The sequence below is a fragment of the Hypanus sabinus genome, chromosome 12 (assembly GCF_030144855.1).
Source record: "Hypanus sabinus isolate sHypSab1 chromosome 12, sHypSab1.hap1, whole genome shotgun sequence".
NCBI classification, from domain to species: domain Eukaryota; kingdom Metazoa; phylum Chordata; class Chondrichthyes; order Myliobatiformes; family Dasyatidae; genus Hypanus; species Hypanus sabinus.
This window is the reverse complement of record NC_082717.1, coordinates 71,857,372-71,873,447: the sequence shown is the minus strand read 5'-3', so window position 1 is coordinate 71,873,447 and position 16,076 is coordinate 71,857,372. Positions and strand designations below refer to the sequence as shown.

Sequence of the window (16,076 nt, the reverse complement as noted above, 5' to 3'; positions counted from 1 at the left end):
AGTGACGCCTGTGAAATTCAAAGTTTAACTGATTACAAAGCAGAAAGTTCTGCATTCATGAAAGCAACACATCCTTTCCAAGATCTATTTGTAAATAGCAAAGGACTAAATTTTCAACAGGATGTTAAGTCATTTCACATTTTCAGCTAATCAGAGTGACTTTACAATTTTTTTTTTACTGTTTTCTTAACAATCAAATGAGTGTCCTTCTAGTCCAGGCATGGGCAAACTACGGCCCGCGGGCCATATGCGGCCCGTTAAGCTTTTTAATCCGGCCCGCAGAACTTGATGAAATTATATTAATAAACCTTGTTAACGTTTTTCCCCGCAATTCTGGCGTTTTCCCAATAGATGACGCACTCTATATACATCTGTGGCGACCCATTTCCTGGCACATCCGAACCGGCTCGCAATTAGCCAGCGTTCTGGCTAAGGGAGATAGCCTGCGGGGATTTGCGAGCACAGAGCTTTGGAGCCTCTGCACAGGGGGGCAGGTTGAGGGAGGCTTAAAAGTGAGGCTGGGGATTTCGAATAAAGTTTTTTTCTTCGACTGCAGTTACCGACACCGTGTCGTAATTTTAGTGCTGCATGTAGCACACCGCTACACATTGACCTTTGTTGAGGTGCAGCGTATTACTCCACATTTGCGCTTTACTCTTTGTTCGGCTCGACCTATTTGTGTGAACAGGCATTCAGCGTCATGAACATCAACAAAGCCAGCCACAGATCCAAGTTAACTGATCAACACCTCAGATCCATCCTGAGAATCGCCACAACAAAACTAAATCCAGACTTTGATGCGCTGGCTAAAAAGGGAGACCAACAACACTGTTCCCACTGAAATTAAAAATAAGTTTCTTTGTTGTGTTATGTAAAAAATGCATTTGAAAATATTTTTTTCAATAAGCCTTACATGTTACATGTCATTTCTGTTAAGTGATGGACATGAGTAGTGCGCAGGTGCACGTACGTTCTCAAAATAAAAAATGCGCTCCAGATCAAATAACGTGCTCCGCATACTGGCACGCTGTCACTGTTCTGTCTTTGTGCTGGTCCTTGTTGAGTTTTGGCACAGGGTACAATTGAATAAGAAGGAGCAGGACAAGTAGACCTGCATCTCCTACCGTTTTTGAAATAAAGACAGTCAGGAGGAGAGTGATGATGATAATATCTTGAAGGATAACAGAATTTTCAGTGCTTTAAAATAATAACTGTTACTATTAAAAAAAGCTGTATTTTATTCATTTAATTTTCAGTGTTTTAAAAGTCATTTCAATAAATAGCTAAATACCATGGGACTTCAAAGACAGATATTTTGTTGTATTGCATTTGTTCATTTTCAATTGAAATTAAAGCACATGTTTTCTACATATCCCATGATATTTTATTTTCTCTTATGAGGTGTATTACCAAAACACTCCATCCATCTGCTCCTGGTCCGGCCCCCCCGTCAAATTTTAAACCCTTTGTGGCCCACAAGTCAAAAAGTTTGCCCGCCCCTGTTCTAGTTCATTGAAATAGTACCCTCTATTCTTAGGACAAGGGAACATTTGCTCTGGTAACTGCAAATTTCAAATGGGGGAGAAGTTATACACCATTACTTCCAGGAAATGATTATAGAAAGTAATGAAATAGACAGTTATTTAACTTGTAACATGCTTATGAAAGGCCTGTGGGTGATTGGATTTTACAGTTGGAGCTGGTCAAAAAATAAGCCCAAAGAATATGGCTGGTGCTATTTGCCAGATTTAATGCAGATTGTGTTAGAAGAAGGAAACCCACATTAATGTTCCAGGGTATAATATATTCAAGTTTACACATGCAGGCAAAGGAGCAGTTAAGATAATTTTTTGCTGAGGATGTTAAACACAGGCAGGCTCCTAAGGCTTGAAGTGTACGCAGAAACTCTGCAAATTTCAAATGTGGCTCAGCTCAGTCACAATAGTATTTACACTGGCCAAAACCCTCACCTACTCCTCAACTAACAAGGCTTGTTTATTTTATTAACTTTACTAGATCTATTTTAGAACACAGTAATAGCAGAGTACAGCAGAGTAAGGGCTCTTCAGCCAACAAAGTTTTGATAACCTATATAAACCTACTCCATGACCAATCTAAACCTTTCCTCCTGCATTTCCCATAACCTTTCATCCTTCTTATATCTATGTGCCCATCAAGGGATCACTAAATGTTCCCAATGAATGCAAAGCTGGGCTGAGAAGTAGTCGATGGAGATCAACCCAGAAAATTGTAAAGTGATTCATTTTGGAAGGTTGAATATAGGATAGAATACAGTCTTAGCAGTGTGGAGGAATAGTTGGGTCCATGTATATAAATCCCTCAAAGTTGCCGCATAAGTTGAGAGGGATGTTAAAAAGGCATATGGTGTGTTGGGCTTCATTAGTTGGAGAAATTGAGTTCAAGGGTAGCGAGGTAATGTCTCAGCTCTATAAAATCCTGGTTAGATCACACTTAGAATATTGTGTTCAGTTAATGGTTACCTCATTATAGGAAGGATATAAGTGCTTTAGAGTGAATGCAGAGCTGAGATTTACAAGGATGCTGCCTGGACCAGAGAGCATTTCCTAGCGAAAGAGGATAAGAGGTGACTTGATAGAGGTGTACAAGATGATATTAAGCATATAAACAGTGGCAAGCCAGAAAATTTTTCCAAGGGCCGAAGTGACTAATACAAGGAAGCATAATTTTAAGGTGATTGGAGGAAAGAATAAAGGGGATGTCTGTGTCTTTACACAGAAAATGCTGGTTGCAAGGACACCCTGCCAGGGATGTTGTTATTGGGGGCATTTAAGTAACACTTATATAGGCACATCAATGATAGAAAAATGGGGAGTTATGTGGGAAGATAGGGTTAGATTGATCTTAGAATAGGGCAAACGGTCAACACAACATCGTGGACTGAAAAGCCTGTACTGTGCTTTAATGCTCTATGTCCTACATCCTATGTATCAGCCACGACTACCACCCCTGGCAGTGCAATGCATGTACCTACCACTCTGTAAAAGTAAAGCCTCTGACATCTCCCCTAAACTTTCCTCCTTCAACAGGTGTCCTCTGGTATAGCTCATTGCTGTTCCGTGAATACATTTCTAGAAATCACCTCTCATCCTCCTTCATTCCAAAGAGAAACGTTCTAGCTCATTGAATCTTTCCTCTTATGACATGTTCTTTAATTCAGGCAGCATCCTTGTAAATCTGCTCTGCACCCTCTCTAAAGCTTCCACATCCTTTCTATAAAGAGGCAAACAGAACTGAACACAATACTCCAACTGTGATCTAACCAAAGTTTTATAAAGCTGCAACATTACTCTGTGGCTCTTGAACTCATTCATCTGTCTAATAAAAATCATCACACCATATGCCTTTTTAACCACCCCATCAATTTGTGTAGCAATTTTGAGGAATCTACTGACTGGAACCCAAGGTCCCTCTATACTTCCAACACTGTCAAGAATATTGCTATTAACCTTGTACTCCACCTTTAAGTTCAACCTTCTGAAATGTATCACCACATTTTTGTAGACCAAACTCCATCTGTCATTTCTCTGCCTTTCTCTGCATCCCATTGACAACCTTCCACACAATCCACAACACCACAAACCTTTGTGTCATCTGTAAACTTAACAATCACCCTTCCAATTCCTCATCCAAGTCATTATATGAAAGAAAGAGAGTAGGGTTCCAGAACAGATCCCTGCAGGACACCATATATGCTACTATACTCTGCCTTCTATGGGCAAGCAAATTCCAAATTCAAGCAGCCAAGCTCCCACAGATCCCAAGCTTCATGATTTTCTGGTTGAGTCTACAATGGGGAGCTGTGTGAACAACTTAATTAAAATCCATACATATACATTGCTTTACCATCATCAAATTGTTTTGCGAAACTTGGAAACTCAATCAGGCTCAGGAGGCATGCCACCTCACAAAGCTATGCTGACTATCCCAAATAAAACTATGCTTCTCCAAATGCTCAAAAATCCTGTCCCTAAGAATCATCTCTTTTAATTTGATCACCACTGATGGAAGACTCATTGGTCTATAAATCCCTGGATTATCCCCATTACCTTTTTTGACCAAATTTTATCTTGAACCTCAGTATGTTGCAGCATATTAGCCAGTTTTACACTGATCTCATATTCAAAGTCTCTCTCCTGTATTCATTAAGGACCTCTCCTACCACCTCTGTCTCCAGACACGTTTCCCCCTTTATTCCTGAGCAGGATTACCCTCACTCTAGTCATCCTCCCACACCTTGGGGTCTTCCTTAATCATACTCTTACTTGCCAAGGTCTTCTCATGTCCTCTTCTTGTTCTTCCAAGACCGCTCTTAAGCTCTTCCTTGGCTACCTTGTAACTCTCAAGAGCCCTGTCTGACTTTTGCTTCTTAAGTATACTTCTTTCTTCCTCCTGACTAAATGTCCCACCTCATGGTTCTTTCATCCTACCATCCCTTCCCTGTCACAAAGGGAAAAACCTAATTAGAACCCCATACAAGTGCTCTCTAAGCATTTCCTTGAGAGCATCTGTTCCCAATTTATGCTCCCACGTTCCTGCCTAATATGATCATAACTGTTGTGTTTGCTTGCCTATAAATACAGATGAGACCTGAAGCCAGGAGATAAAACAAAGCTGGACTTGAACTAACCCTTTATTCACTAAAACCATGCAACTGCAAAAATCTCAAAACTCAACAGTACATCCCAAAGTATGACTGCTTAAATGGTTTACCCAAGAACATTTGAGATGTTGATAGGACAATCAGTGAAAGTCAGCCTGGGATTGGTTGTCTTCTGACCAATAGACATTGGCTATTTTGGCTTGTCATAACACCTCCCCTTTGGAGGTGATTACCTGTAAGATTTGAGCCAAGGGTTGCATTGGATTGCAACAACTGGCTTATGCTGGTGATCAGTCTTCCTTAGTGATTTCAGGCTGTCACTTTCATGTCACAATGTTGCTTGTGGCTGTGCTGACATTGGTGGTTGGTTCAATCAGGGTAGATCAAACTCTTCCAGGTGATGCCAGGCCCAGCTCAGTGTTCAATGATCTGCCTGATGAACATTTTGTGCCTTTGGGAATATATACCTGCAAAGGGTTGATGTGGAGCACTTTCCCCCTTCATTTGACAATCTGACCTGATACCCAGGGATCTTGCCCATTGCAATGCCGTCTGGCCCACACTACAGCTCTGGTCTTGTATGACTTCACCCATCGACCAAGTTCTCTATGGCTACCTTGTGCACCTGACCATCAGCTGTTTTGGATGTTGGATGCTGTGGCAGTATTGCATCCAGTACTGTGCACAGTTTTCTTTCCAAAAACATTTCATCTGGAGCCTTCCCTTGAGGTCCAGATGCATTCTAATTCCATACATCAACAGAAATCAGTTGAGAGCCTCAGCTGATGCTCCTTCCCCTCTTGAGTGCAGAAGCGACCATTTGAAGATATCAATACACCTCTCTGCTTGGCTGTTGGACTCTGGATGAAATGGCGGTGAGAGGATGTGGATAATCCTGCTGTTCTGGCAGGAAGCGGCAAACTAATGTGAACTAAATTGAGTGCCACTAACAGAAACAAGCATTTCTGGCAACTCAAAGTGGCTGAAGATCTGCAGCAGTAACTTCATACTTCTGACCATTTGGAGTAGGTTTCAACCAGGACAAGGACAGCAAAGTCAATATATACTCGATTCTGAGGCCATGGTTGTGGATTGGCTCTAGTTTGATTCCTAGCAGCCATAGAGCAAAGTACACTGCTTGCATATGGATGTGATACCTTCATCTATGCCTAGCCTATACACAAATCTTCTTGCCAGGGCTTTCATTGATACCCGGGTGACCACAGTGCAACTGTTTCAGTACTTTTGGTCAAAGTGCTCATGGAATCACTATTCTGTCTCCAAGAATTAGACAGGAGGCCACAGTTCAGAGCAATGTATGATGTTGGTATAAGAGTACAATATCTTCCTCAACCTTGACTGGCCATCCATCAATTAGGTATCTGGAGATGCACTGAAGAAGAGGATCTGCAGTTGTTTTTGCTCTGATCTTGTTAATTGTGATGAGGAGACCTTCAGCAGCAATCAACACAACTCAATGAACTTCACAATCAATTGAAATCACAGCCACAACTATGTCATTGTTTTCAGTAACCTGCTGATTCACAAGTCTGGAGAGGGCATCAACATGACCAAGTTCCTGGGTTGATGTGTACTTGATTTTGAAATCATAGGCTAATAACATTATTGCCTACCTTTGTAGATGATTAGCTGTATACACAGAGATGCCTTTCTTAGACCCATAGATGGAAAGTAGTGGTTTGTGGTGTATCCCATAAAGCATCATGTAGAATTTCCTAACAGCAAAGATGATTCACAAAACCCCCTTCTCAATTTGTCCATAGTTCCTTTCTGCTGCGCGCAGTATCTTGGCTGTAGACATGACAGATTTTTTGGAACCATCAAGTACGATACGGGATATGACAGCTTCCACCCCAAAGTCGGATGGATCTGTCACATCAAGAATTGGCAACTCTAGGTTGAAATGCATCAACATAAGATCAGTTTTTCACCTGATCAAAAGCCTCTTGGCAGTGTTTGGACTATTTTCATATGGCACTCTTGTTAAGCAGGGCACTGAAATGCTCCCTCAGCTGGTGCATTGCTGGGAGAAATGCTGAGGAATGCCTGACCATAACTAAAAATGATCATAAAGTGCTGATAGATGATGGTGGAGGCAGTTTTAAGATAGCAGTGATGTTTTCGGGATTTGGGCGATGACTGGCTCATCTACAATGCTTCCCAGGTACTTGATTGAAGACATCAGGAGACTGCATTTTTCTGCCAAAATCACAGTCCCAAGGTCTTGTAGTTTGTTCAAAACATGGTCCAGGCATTGGCATAGTTCAGTCTGATCTGTGCCTGTCACAATCACGTTGTCGAAATAGCGGCAACACCATCGATACCACTCAGCATGGTGTCCACAAGCTGTTGAAAAACTGAAGAAGCTGCCTTTACCTCAAAAGGCAGATGGAGGAAGAAAAAGACCCTATGTGTTGTAATGCTGAGAAACATCTGTGAATTTTCTGTCACTTCTACCTGTAGACAGACTTCTGCCAGGTCCAACTTCAGTAAGTAGCTACCACCATTCAATTTTGTGATGAGCTCTGCCAGTATTGGTGTGGCTCTAGAGCCACAATGAGTCCAGTTGAGAAGTTTACATACAACCTCACTGTACCATTGAAAACGACTATTGGAGCTGCTCAACGTGAGTGGTAGGCAGCTTTGATTGGGAAGGCTATGTTTGCTATCAGTCTTCTAGGACAGAAGACTGGTTCTGTTTGCATTTTGGCACAGCAATCTAAGCCTTCTTGAAGTAATGCTGATGTTGCAGTTGTTGTTGTATGGTCTCAAGTACTGATGGTGGTATGTCATTGACTGATATGACTTGAACAGCCAATGTCTTTGCACAGACCCCATCCAGAGGGATGCTCCAGAGATCAAGCTTGTCCATCCAGTCAGATCTGGCTGGTCTGTTAGGTAACACACTCTGTTGACTTGGTTATCATTCAGCTTCACTATGCAGTGCAGTGATGAGTTGATTTGATTGATGGGGACCAAAGTTCCAGCCATATGCGTTTGGAGATAATGCTGACGTCTGATGCTGGATCGAGCAGTACCTTGACAACTGATTGTTGATAAATACATTGATGTACCCTCTCCTGGGGATGAAGTTAACTTTGAACACAAGTATTAAACTCCTTGGTTTTTGAAACTTCTTGTCCTTGTGTTTCTCTGGCCTAGAAGACAATGAAGAACAGCATTGGCATTTGCTGCAGATGTATTTCTTGTATTGGCAGTTTCTTGCATAATGCCATGCACCACAGTTCCAACAAGCTGTGTTTGGCTGCTTGGAGACCTGCTTAGTGATAACGTTTGGACTACTGGATACAGCATTGATATGGTTCTGTTCGACCAGGTTGGAAACATGTTTCAGGCTGATCAAGCACTGACATTCCTGAGTGACAGCTTGTAGAATGATATCAGTCTTGCTGCAGTCTGGCCAGGAGCTGTTTCCGAATTTCTGCATTGCCAGGCGCCTTAAGTCCACAAACAGAAATCAGACATTTCACCTGTGATTCAGTCATATAATCCAGTTTGAACTTTTCACATTCACGATTGATGACACCAGCACATGTGACGAGGTAAGTCATCAGCATCATGTTTAACGAGTTTTAGGCAATGGTAGTGAACAATGAAAAGAGATGACTGCTCTCCAAAGATGCTTGTTAGCTGTCAAGACAGTTTTGTCCAACAATAGATCACACAGATTCTTAGGTAGAATAAAGCTGAAATGACAGTCATGTTCAGCAGTATCCAAACTTTCGCAGCAAAGAGCATGTCTTCTGTACATTGTCTTTACTGGTGAACTCAACCTGGAATATATCTTCATAACATTGGAAGGATGATTCAAATGCAACTCCTGAAGCACCACTGAACTGGAAGTTGGTAATGGACGAAACAAAACTCATTTGAGTTCTGTTCAGTGCTCGAAACTGATGTTGTTGGACTCATTGATAACCTTCTCATCAAAGTTTTGATAAACTTCAGCAGGGCCACCTCAAATTGAGCTTGCTGTTGTTGTGGAATTGTGTGCAAGTGTCTGCTGAAATTGTCATGTCGATATAATACAGCACCTCGTTGCCAATTTGTGTTCGCTTGCCTATAACTACTGATAAGACCCAAAGCTGAATCTTGAAAACCACACAATTACAAAAATCACAAAACTTCCATTCCAAAGCATGACTATTTAAATGGTTTAAACAAGAACATTCAAGATGTTGATAGGATAATCAATGAAAGTCAGTCTGGGATTGGTTTTCAGCTGACCAACAGGCGTTGGTTATTTCAGCTTGCTGTAATAGTAATTAACTACATTCCCACTCTGTCTGCCCCTATCCTTTCCCAAGGCTATATTGAAGTTATGGCCACTGTCTCTGAAATGCTCTCCGAGATGTCACCTGACTAGGTTCATTGTGTAGTTCTAGATCCAGTATGGCCTCTCCTTCAGTTGGCCTGTCCACATACTGTGTCACGAATATTTCCTGGACACACCTAACAAATTCTACCCATCTAAACCTTTTGCACTAAGGAGGTGCCAATCAAGATTAGGGAAGTTGAAATCCCCGATGATAATAACTGTTATATTTGCACTTCACCAAAATCTGCTTACTTACCTGATTCTCAGTGCCCCTGTTGCTATTGGGAGACCTACAGAATACTCCAAATGGAGTGATACACTACACTACTCACACCCTATCATGTATTAAATACTATTCCATGATCATCCCTGGACTTGAAAGCTGCCCAGTAAAAGTTTTGCTCTTGTTTATAAATTAATCATGTCACTTCCTAAGGTACCCCTGTCAAACACCCCAACCCAATCCAGTTCTAATCTATTGTGCAAGCACCTTCATCATCCTTTGCATTATTTGTAAAACATGTAATCACTTCATATATAGATGCTGGAATATTTCCTAAACAAGCCCTATGCTTCTTCACAACCTACTTTCAATAGCTTCCTTGGTAGTTTCCCTTTAAGTGGCCCTTAAGGTTACCACCTTTGAAAGCTCCAATTAGGCCTGCACAGGTCCAATTTTTAAAGTATGATAGTGAAGACAATGTAAAAGAAAACACACCCACATATGGTGTTCTATTAATTATGTTATTCAAGCAAATCTCTTAAAAAATAGATGGCATGGAAAAATATTTGCATATATAGTTAATACCTGATGTACTCACAGCTGTAGAATACACATTACGGCCACCTGTATTTTCTGCCCAGCAACCGCACCCGTATACAGCTGCCTAAAAACAAAATGCAAGCAAGTGTTGGAAAACCTATCTTTTTAAACTTCAACAGTAAGAAAACTGCTGCAAAAGATGTTCGAGATTTCTTTCAAGATTTATTATTTAATATTAACACTTTTGCAGTGATGTTAAACTAGCATTACGAGCATTCAGACTTTATTCTGTTGCTGTGACACCATTTCAAATAGATGTCATTCGGGAAAAGTAACTCAATGGAAGTGCTATATGAATTAATATACTGATATTGCTTACTACTTTTTATTGACACACATGTAAGCATTTGTGGTCACTTACACACACACACACACACACACACAGTGCATTCCTTACTTCACACCCTTCCTTTTGATCCTTCACACTTCCCTTCCCTGTGGACGGCACAATGGAGCTGCAGCTATGGGTTTGATTCCAACTCTGGTACTATCTGTATGTAGTTTGCCATTCACTGAGACTATCTAGGTTTCCCCCAAGTCCTCCAGCTTCCTTGCACACTTTTAAAATAAGCTGGCTGGCAGTTATAATGGCTGCTATAAATTACCACTTGTGTAAGAGGCTAATAGGGTAATCAGGTCTATGTTAAAAGCATGAGTAAGAGAAAGGGTTATATGGAACTAAATATGGATAATGGGATTGATGAGATGATTTGAAACAACACATTTGATGGGAGGAATGTGTTGAAAGGATATATGAAATATATGAAACCTCTTGATTTATAAGGTTCTTCCCTCAACACCACAATCCACATTCCAGGGTCTCTGGCTTTGCTTCCCCACCACCTTCATCTCTGGCACAACTACTCACATTCCCAACACAGCAAGTAGAACTTAAAATGTCTGTGTTTTGATTTCATTCATACATGCACAACAGATTTTGGACTATCACAACACAAAAATAACATCATTTTCTCAACACAAAAACAAAATAATTTCTATAAAGCAGATTAAATCTAAATTCAAAACTACATCAAGGAAAAACAATGAAAAAGGGCCATAAAGCATCAGACCAATTCATATCATTACAATATTTATGCATAAAAAGTCAGACAGCATAATAAAATGGAAATATGTCATATCATCAAATTTCTGCCATTGCTGGCTCACCGCCTTAAAATATTCTACCTAACAACACTGTGGAAATGCATTCAATAAATGGCTCTCCCCTACATTCTCAAAAGTAGTCAGGCTGGGCAGTAGATGCTTTACTTGTCAGGAATTCTTACATCCCATAAGAGAAAAAGAAAACAGTTGCCAAATGAACAAAGTTTATTCCACATTGCTTTTAATGCATCTGTTCCAATGCTGACAAGGAATATTAATAAACTGTAATCGTATTGGGAATTTATCTCTTGATTGAAACCAATGTAAAACATATGTTTAGCATGTAAATACAAATATCTTACAAATGAAACAAGCTAATTACTTGGCCAACTCTCCCAGGGTGCTTCATTGCTAAGCCTCCACTTGAAACAGCAGCAGCAACATTTCCTTCATGGTCCACCACCACTGCCCCAACAGTATCAAGTGAAGTTGTGACGTTAGTCTAAAAATGAAATAAACATCACCAAATTAATCAGAACTCCTTGAAGCCAAACTTGCATGTTATTAATCCATAGGGGGAAAACACTGACTTTATAAAATGGCTTTCAGCAAGTTCTCAGATGATCCAAAGCATTTTACAGCCAATGACGTACTTAAGTCTTTTTTTTTCTGAACTACAGAATTTTAAAATCATATAAGTAGAGTGTATTGTAATTTAATATATGTCCTCTAATATATATTTCCCATCTGTACAGCTCTCAATGAATCTATCGAAGTTCAGCTGAAAATCGTTGAAATAAGGCTTGAACCCATGTTCTGAAGGCAAGTACCTGCATAACCATTGAACCAAGGGATCATGAAGTTGAATTACTCAACTTAATTCAAATACAGTACAGGTATTCTTTTAAGAAATCTCAACAGTTTTTTCTCATTTGAGTGAGGGCTTTCGCAGCTGGGAAATAGGCATTTACCTTTGGAACTATAATAAGATTTCTATCTAAATTTCAATACGAAGTACTTCTACATCAAGTGCAGAAATGCATGAACCTTAAGAAGTCAGGAACAGAATTTAATGCTCATTAGTCTTGATATCAAACTTAACAACATTCTTCAACAGCAATTCGCTAAAGACTTTGTAATCTCTAATACCTAATAATAATACCTAAATCCACAATCTGCTGTCAGCAGATAAGTAGTGATGCTCACCTTAGAAGAAAGCTACGCTCAGAGGTCCTGCTATCTCTTTCATCTGGGATTATAAAATTCACACACAGAGCAAAGCAGTAAGTAACAAGCATATTTTCACCTATTATTTCGTAAAGTGTGAATTAAAATTTGGAACATACATTTAAGGTTATGATGTAGTTTAGCCAAAACAACAATTATAAAATTACTTTAATTTTGAAGTATTTCTGAGGAAATGACAATGCAGATACATGAGTTCAGCATCTCATAATCAATGTCACCTGCCCTGCCATGCACTTCCTGCCCCAACTGTGGAAGAGTCCACAATTCCCACACTGTCTTCATTGTTTATCTCAGAACCCTCAAAAAAGTGGAAGAAATTCATTCTTAATCCTAGCCTAAAATTCCAGAAGATGAAGTTATCAGCAATGTACTTTAGGAAAAATGTAGAGGGCTTGGTTATTAGGGAAAATGCAGAAGAGATTTGTCAGAATGACTCCAGAGTTTAAGGCAAACATGAGGAAATCTGCAGATGCTGGAAATTCAAGCAACACACACAAAATGCTAGCTGACCTGCAGCATTCCACCAGCATTTTGTGTGTGTTGCCTGAGCTTAAGGACCTATTTATAAGATTACAATTGTTTTCCTTAGAATAAGGGAGGGCAAGAGAGAACTGAAGCAGGTCTATGAAATCACAAAAGGTCTAGAATATTTTAGACAAAATGTTCCCACTGACAGAGGGGTCACACAACAGAGCATAAAATTAACTGGGAAAACAACCAAACAGAACGGTGGATAACTTATTTTTATCACCAGTAAGGGAGCACCTTGGCTAATAGTGGTACAGTGCCAAAAGAGTGCCCCCAGCCACATCAGGGCTGCGCCAAGGGAGCTCCCAGGCCAATATTGGATTAACTGGCATCTGCCACCTTATCCCATGCAGATAACCGTTTTTATTGTATGCAGACTAAAATTAAATGGAAAACAATTAAAGTATTTAGAATCTAAGGCAAACTTGCAAATATTTAACTAAGGATTTATACATTGTTGTTTACATTCAATTATAATGCAGCATAAAGTTCTGTACTACAAGCAGCATGCATATATTCTTTATGGAATGTAGATGAAAGGGCAAAGTAATTGAGTTGTTTATAACAATTAAAGGAGTTGGTCGGGTTGATAGACTGAAATTATTTTCTCTTGGGAGTCTAGAACAGAAGGGCATGGCCTTAATATTAGATTTACACTATTTAGACATAACAGCAGGATATGCTTCCACAAACAAAGGATAGTGCAAGTCTGAAGTTCTTCCTTATCTTCCAGGAAAAAAAAAAGACATTATTGAAGTAAGGTCATTTGAAAATTTTAAAGTATTGAGATTTATAGATTTTTGTTAGGCATGGATATTAGGGGTAAAACAACCAAAATCAGATCAAACACAAATCAATCATGATCTAAATGCAGATAGACCACACAAAGGGCTGAATGTTCTACTCATATTCCAATGTTCCTATAATAATACGATTGGCCTTTCTTATTCAAAATCCAACAGATGTATAAATTTTCAGAACTTCTTTCCAGATTCCCTCCTTCCTGCTAAATTAACAAAAAACCCTTCAACAGGATAACTTTTGAGCATTTTTTGACAAAATAGAATGATTTCTGATTGGCTATCCAGTGCTCACTTGTTTTGTTCTTTAAAAAAATAAAATGCAAAGAAAATTTAATGGACTTTGAATTCAGTTCGCCAGTTTACCACAACTAACAAAATAAAACCCATATAATGTATTATTAAAGGATCAATGTGGTGATCCATGTGTGGAACCACAAGAAATAGGCGAGGCCCTAAATGACTACTTCTCATCTTTATTTACTGTGGAGAAGAACATGGAAGCAAGCTGGTTCAGGGGAAGGGAACAGTGATATCCTGAACTTCCACAGATGTATCATAGAGAGCATTCTGACAGGCTGCATTGCTTTCTAGTATTGGGGGGTGGGGGGGGGGGGGTGGGTGCTACTGCACAGGACCGAAATAAGCTGCAGAGGGTTGTAAATTTAATCGGTTCTATCTTGGGTACTAGCCTACAAAGTACCCAGGACATCTTCAAGGAGCGGTATCTGAGAAAGTCAGTGTCCATTATTAAGGACCTCAGCACCCAGGGCATGCCCTTTTCTCACTGTTACCATCAGGTAAGGAGGTACAGAAGCCTGAAGGCACAACCTCAAGCGATTCAGGAACAGCTTCTTCCCCTCTGCTATCTGATTCCTAAATGGACACTGAATCTGTGAACACTACCTCACTTTTTTAATATATATTATTTGTTTTTTTGCATGATCTTCAATCTATTCAATATACGTACACAGTAACTTATTTATCTATCTATATTTATTATTTTATATTTTCCCTCTTCTTCTATATTATGTATTGCATTGAACTGCTGCTGCTAAGTTAACAAATGGTGATAATAAATCTGATTCTGGTATCAATATTACAAAGGAAGTGATCTTGGAGGTCATTTATGATCCACAGAGTTTGACCTAGGATGTTATGGGAAACTAAAGAGGAAGTGGTAGAGATTTTTGTATCTTCCTTAGCAACACACCAGTCTTCTAGTGGCTAAAATTGCGCCTTTGTTTGGCACAGATAAAGTGGAAGGTAAGTCTTTTCCTCAAGGTAGGCAAGATTAAAACAAAGGGGCACAGATTTCTGGTAAGAGAGGAAAGAATTAAAAGATACCTGAAGGGCATTTTTTTTTCCATGCAAGAATATGCATGGTGAGAATATGCAACAAACTGCCGGAAGTGGTTGAGGTAGGTACAAAAGTATCAGTTAAGAAGCACTTGGATAGGTACATGGAGGGCTGGGATTGAGAGGGACATAAACCAAACACAGGGAATTGGATGAGCCAAAGGGCCTGTATCCTGTGCTATGACTCTAAGGGCAGCAGGAAAAAGATGGGGAAATACAGGCCAGTGAGCATTACACAGTGCTGGGAAAGTTATAGAAAAGGATCCTAAAGGACATAATTTATTTGCCCTTGAATAGGCATGAAATCATGTTTCATGAATTTGACCAAGTTTTTTTAAAAACATGCAACCAAGAAGACTGAGAAGGGGAAGCGACAAACACTGTCTACATTGACTTCAGTAAGTCCTTTGACAAAGCCCTGTGTGGTAAGCTTGTCCAGAATTTTTGAACACATGGGATCTACAGTAAGTTAGCAAACTAGATACAAAATAAGTTTGGTAGTAGGAGACAGATGGTGTTGGTGGAAGTTTTTTTTATATCAGACTGAAGGCCAGTGACCAAAGGTGCAGCAGAGAGATCAGTGCTGAGTCCTCTGTGGTTTGTCATACATACTAATGATTTGGATGAGAATGTTAGGTGGCATGACTAATAACTATATAGATAATATCAAAATTGGTGGTAGGGTGGACAGCAATGAAGATTGTGGAAGGCTGCAGCAGGATATAGATCAACTGGGAAAGTGGACCAAGGAATAGCAGATGCAGTTTAACTTGGAACACTGTGAAATGATGTACTTTTGGGAAGTTAAACTAAGGCAGGACAATCCATCAACATACGGAGTGTCTGACAGGGCCTTGAGGAGTTTTGTTGAACAGTGAGACTTTGTTCATATTTCCCTCAAAACTGGAATACAGGTAGACAAGGTGGTGATGAAAGTGCATGGCATACTATTTATCACTAAGAACAAGCGTTGCTATGCCAAGTTACAGAAGTACAAGACTAGTTAAATTGCACTTGGAGTACCATGTGCAGCTCTAAAACATAGAAAACCTACAGCACAATACAGGCCCTTCGGCCCACAAAGTTGTGCCAAAGATGTCCCTACCTGAGAAATTACTAGGCTTACCTATAGCCCTCTATTTTACTAAGTTCCATGTACCGAACTGAAAGCTTCTTAAAAGACCGTATCATATTCGCCGGCAGCCCATTCCA

At 39.9% G+C, this 16,076-nt stretch overlaps 1 protein-coding gene across 4 annotated transcripts in view; it reads right to left on the bottom strand.

Annotated features, from left to right (window-relative positions):
• Nucleotides 1-16,076, bottom strand: part of tasp1 (taspase, threonine aspartase, 1) — a 147,170-nt gene that overhangs the window by 47,616 nt on the left and 83,478 nt on the right. For all 4 annotated transcript variants that reach the window (XR_009515149.1, XR_009515150.1, XM_059986205.1 and 1 more), the window contains exons 8-9: nucleotides 11,312-11,431; nucleotides 9,811-9,889 (exon numbers count right to left, since the gene is read on the bottom strand). Coding sequence is in view for 2 of the 4 variants with exons in the window: in XM_059986205.1 (XP_059842188.1) it covers nucleotides 9,811-9,889; nucleotides 11,312-11,431 (199 nt within the window). In the remaining 2 variants the exon portion in view is untranslated. The remainder of the gene's footprint in view (nucleotides 1-9,810; nucleotides 9,890-11,311; nucleotides 11,432-16,076) is intronic.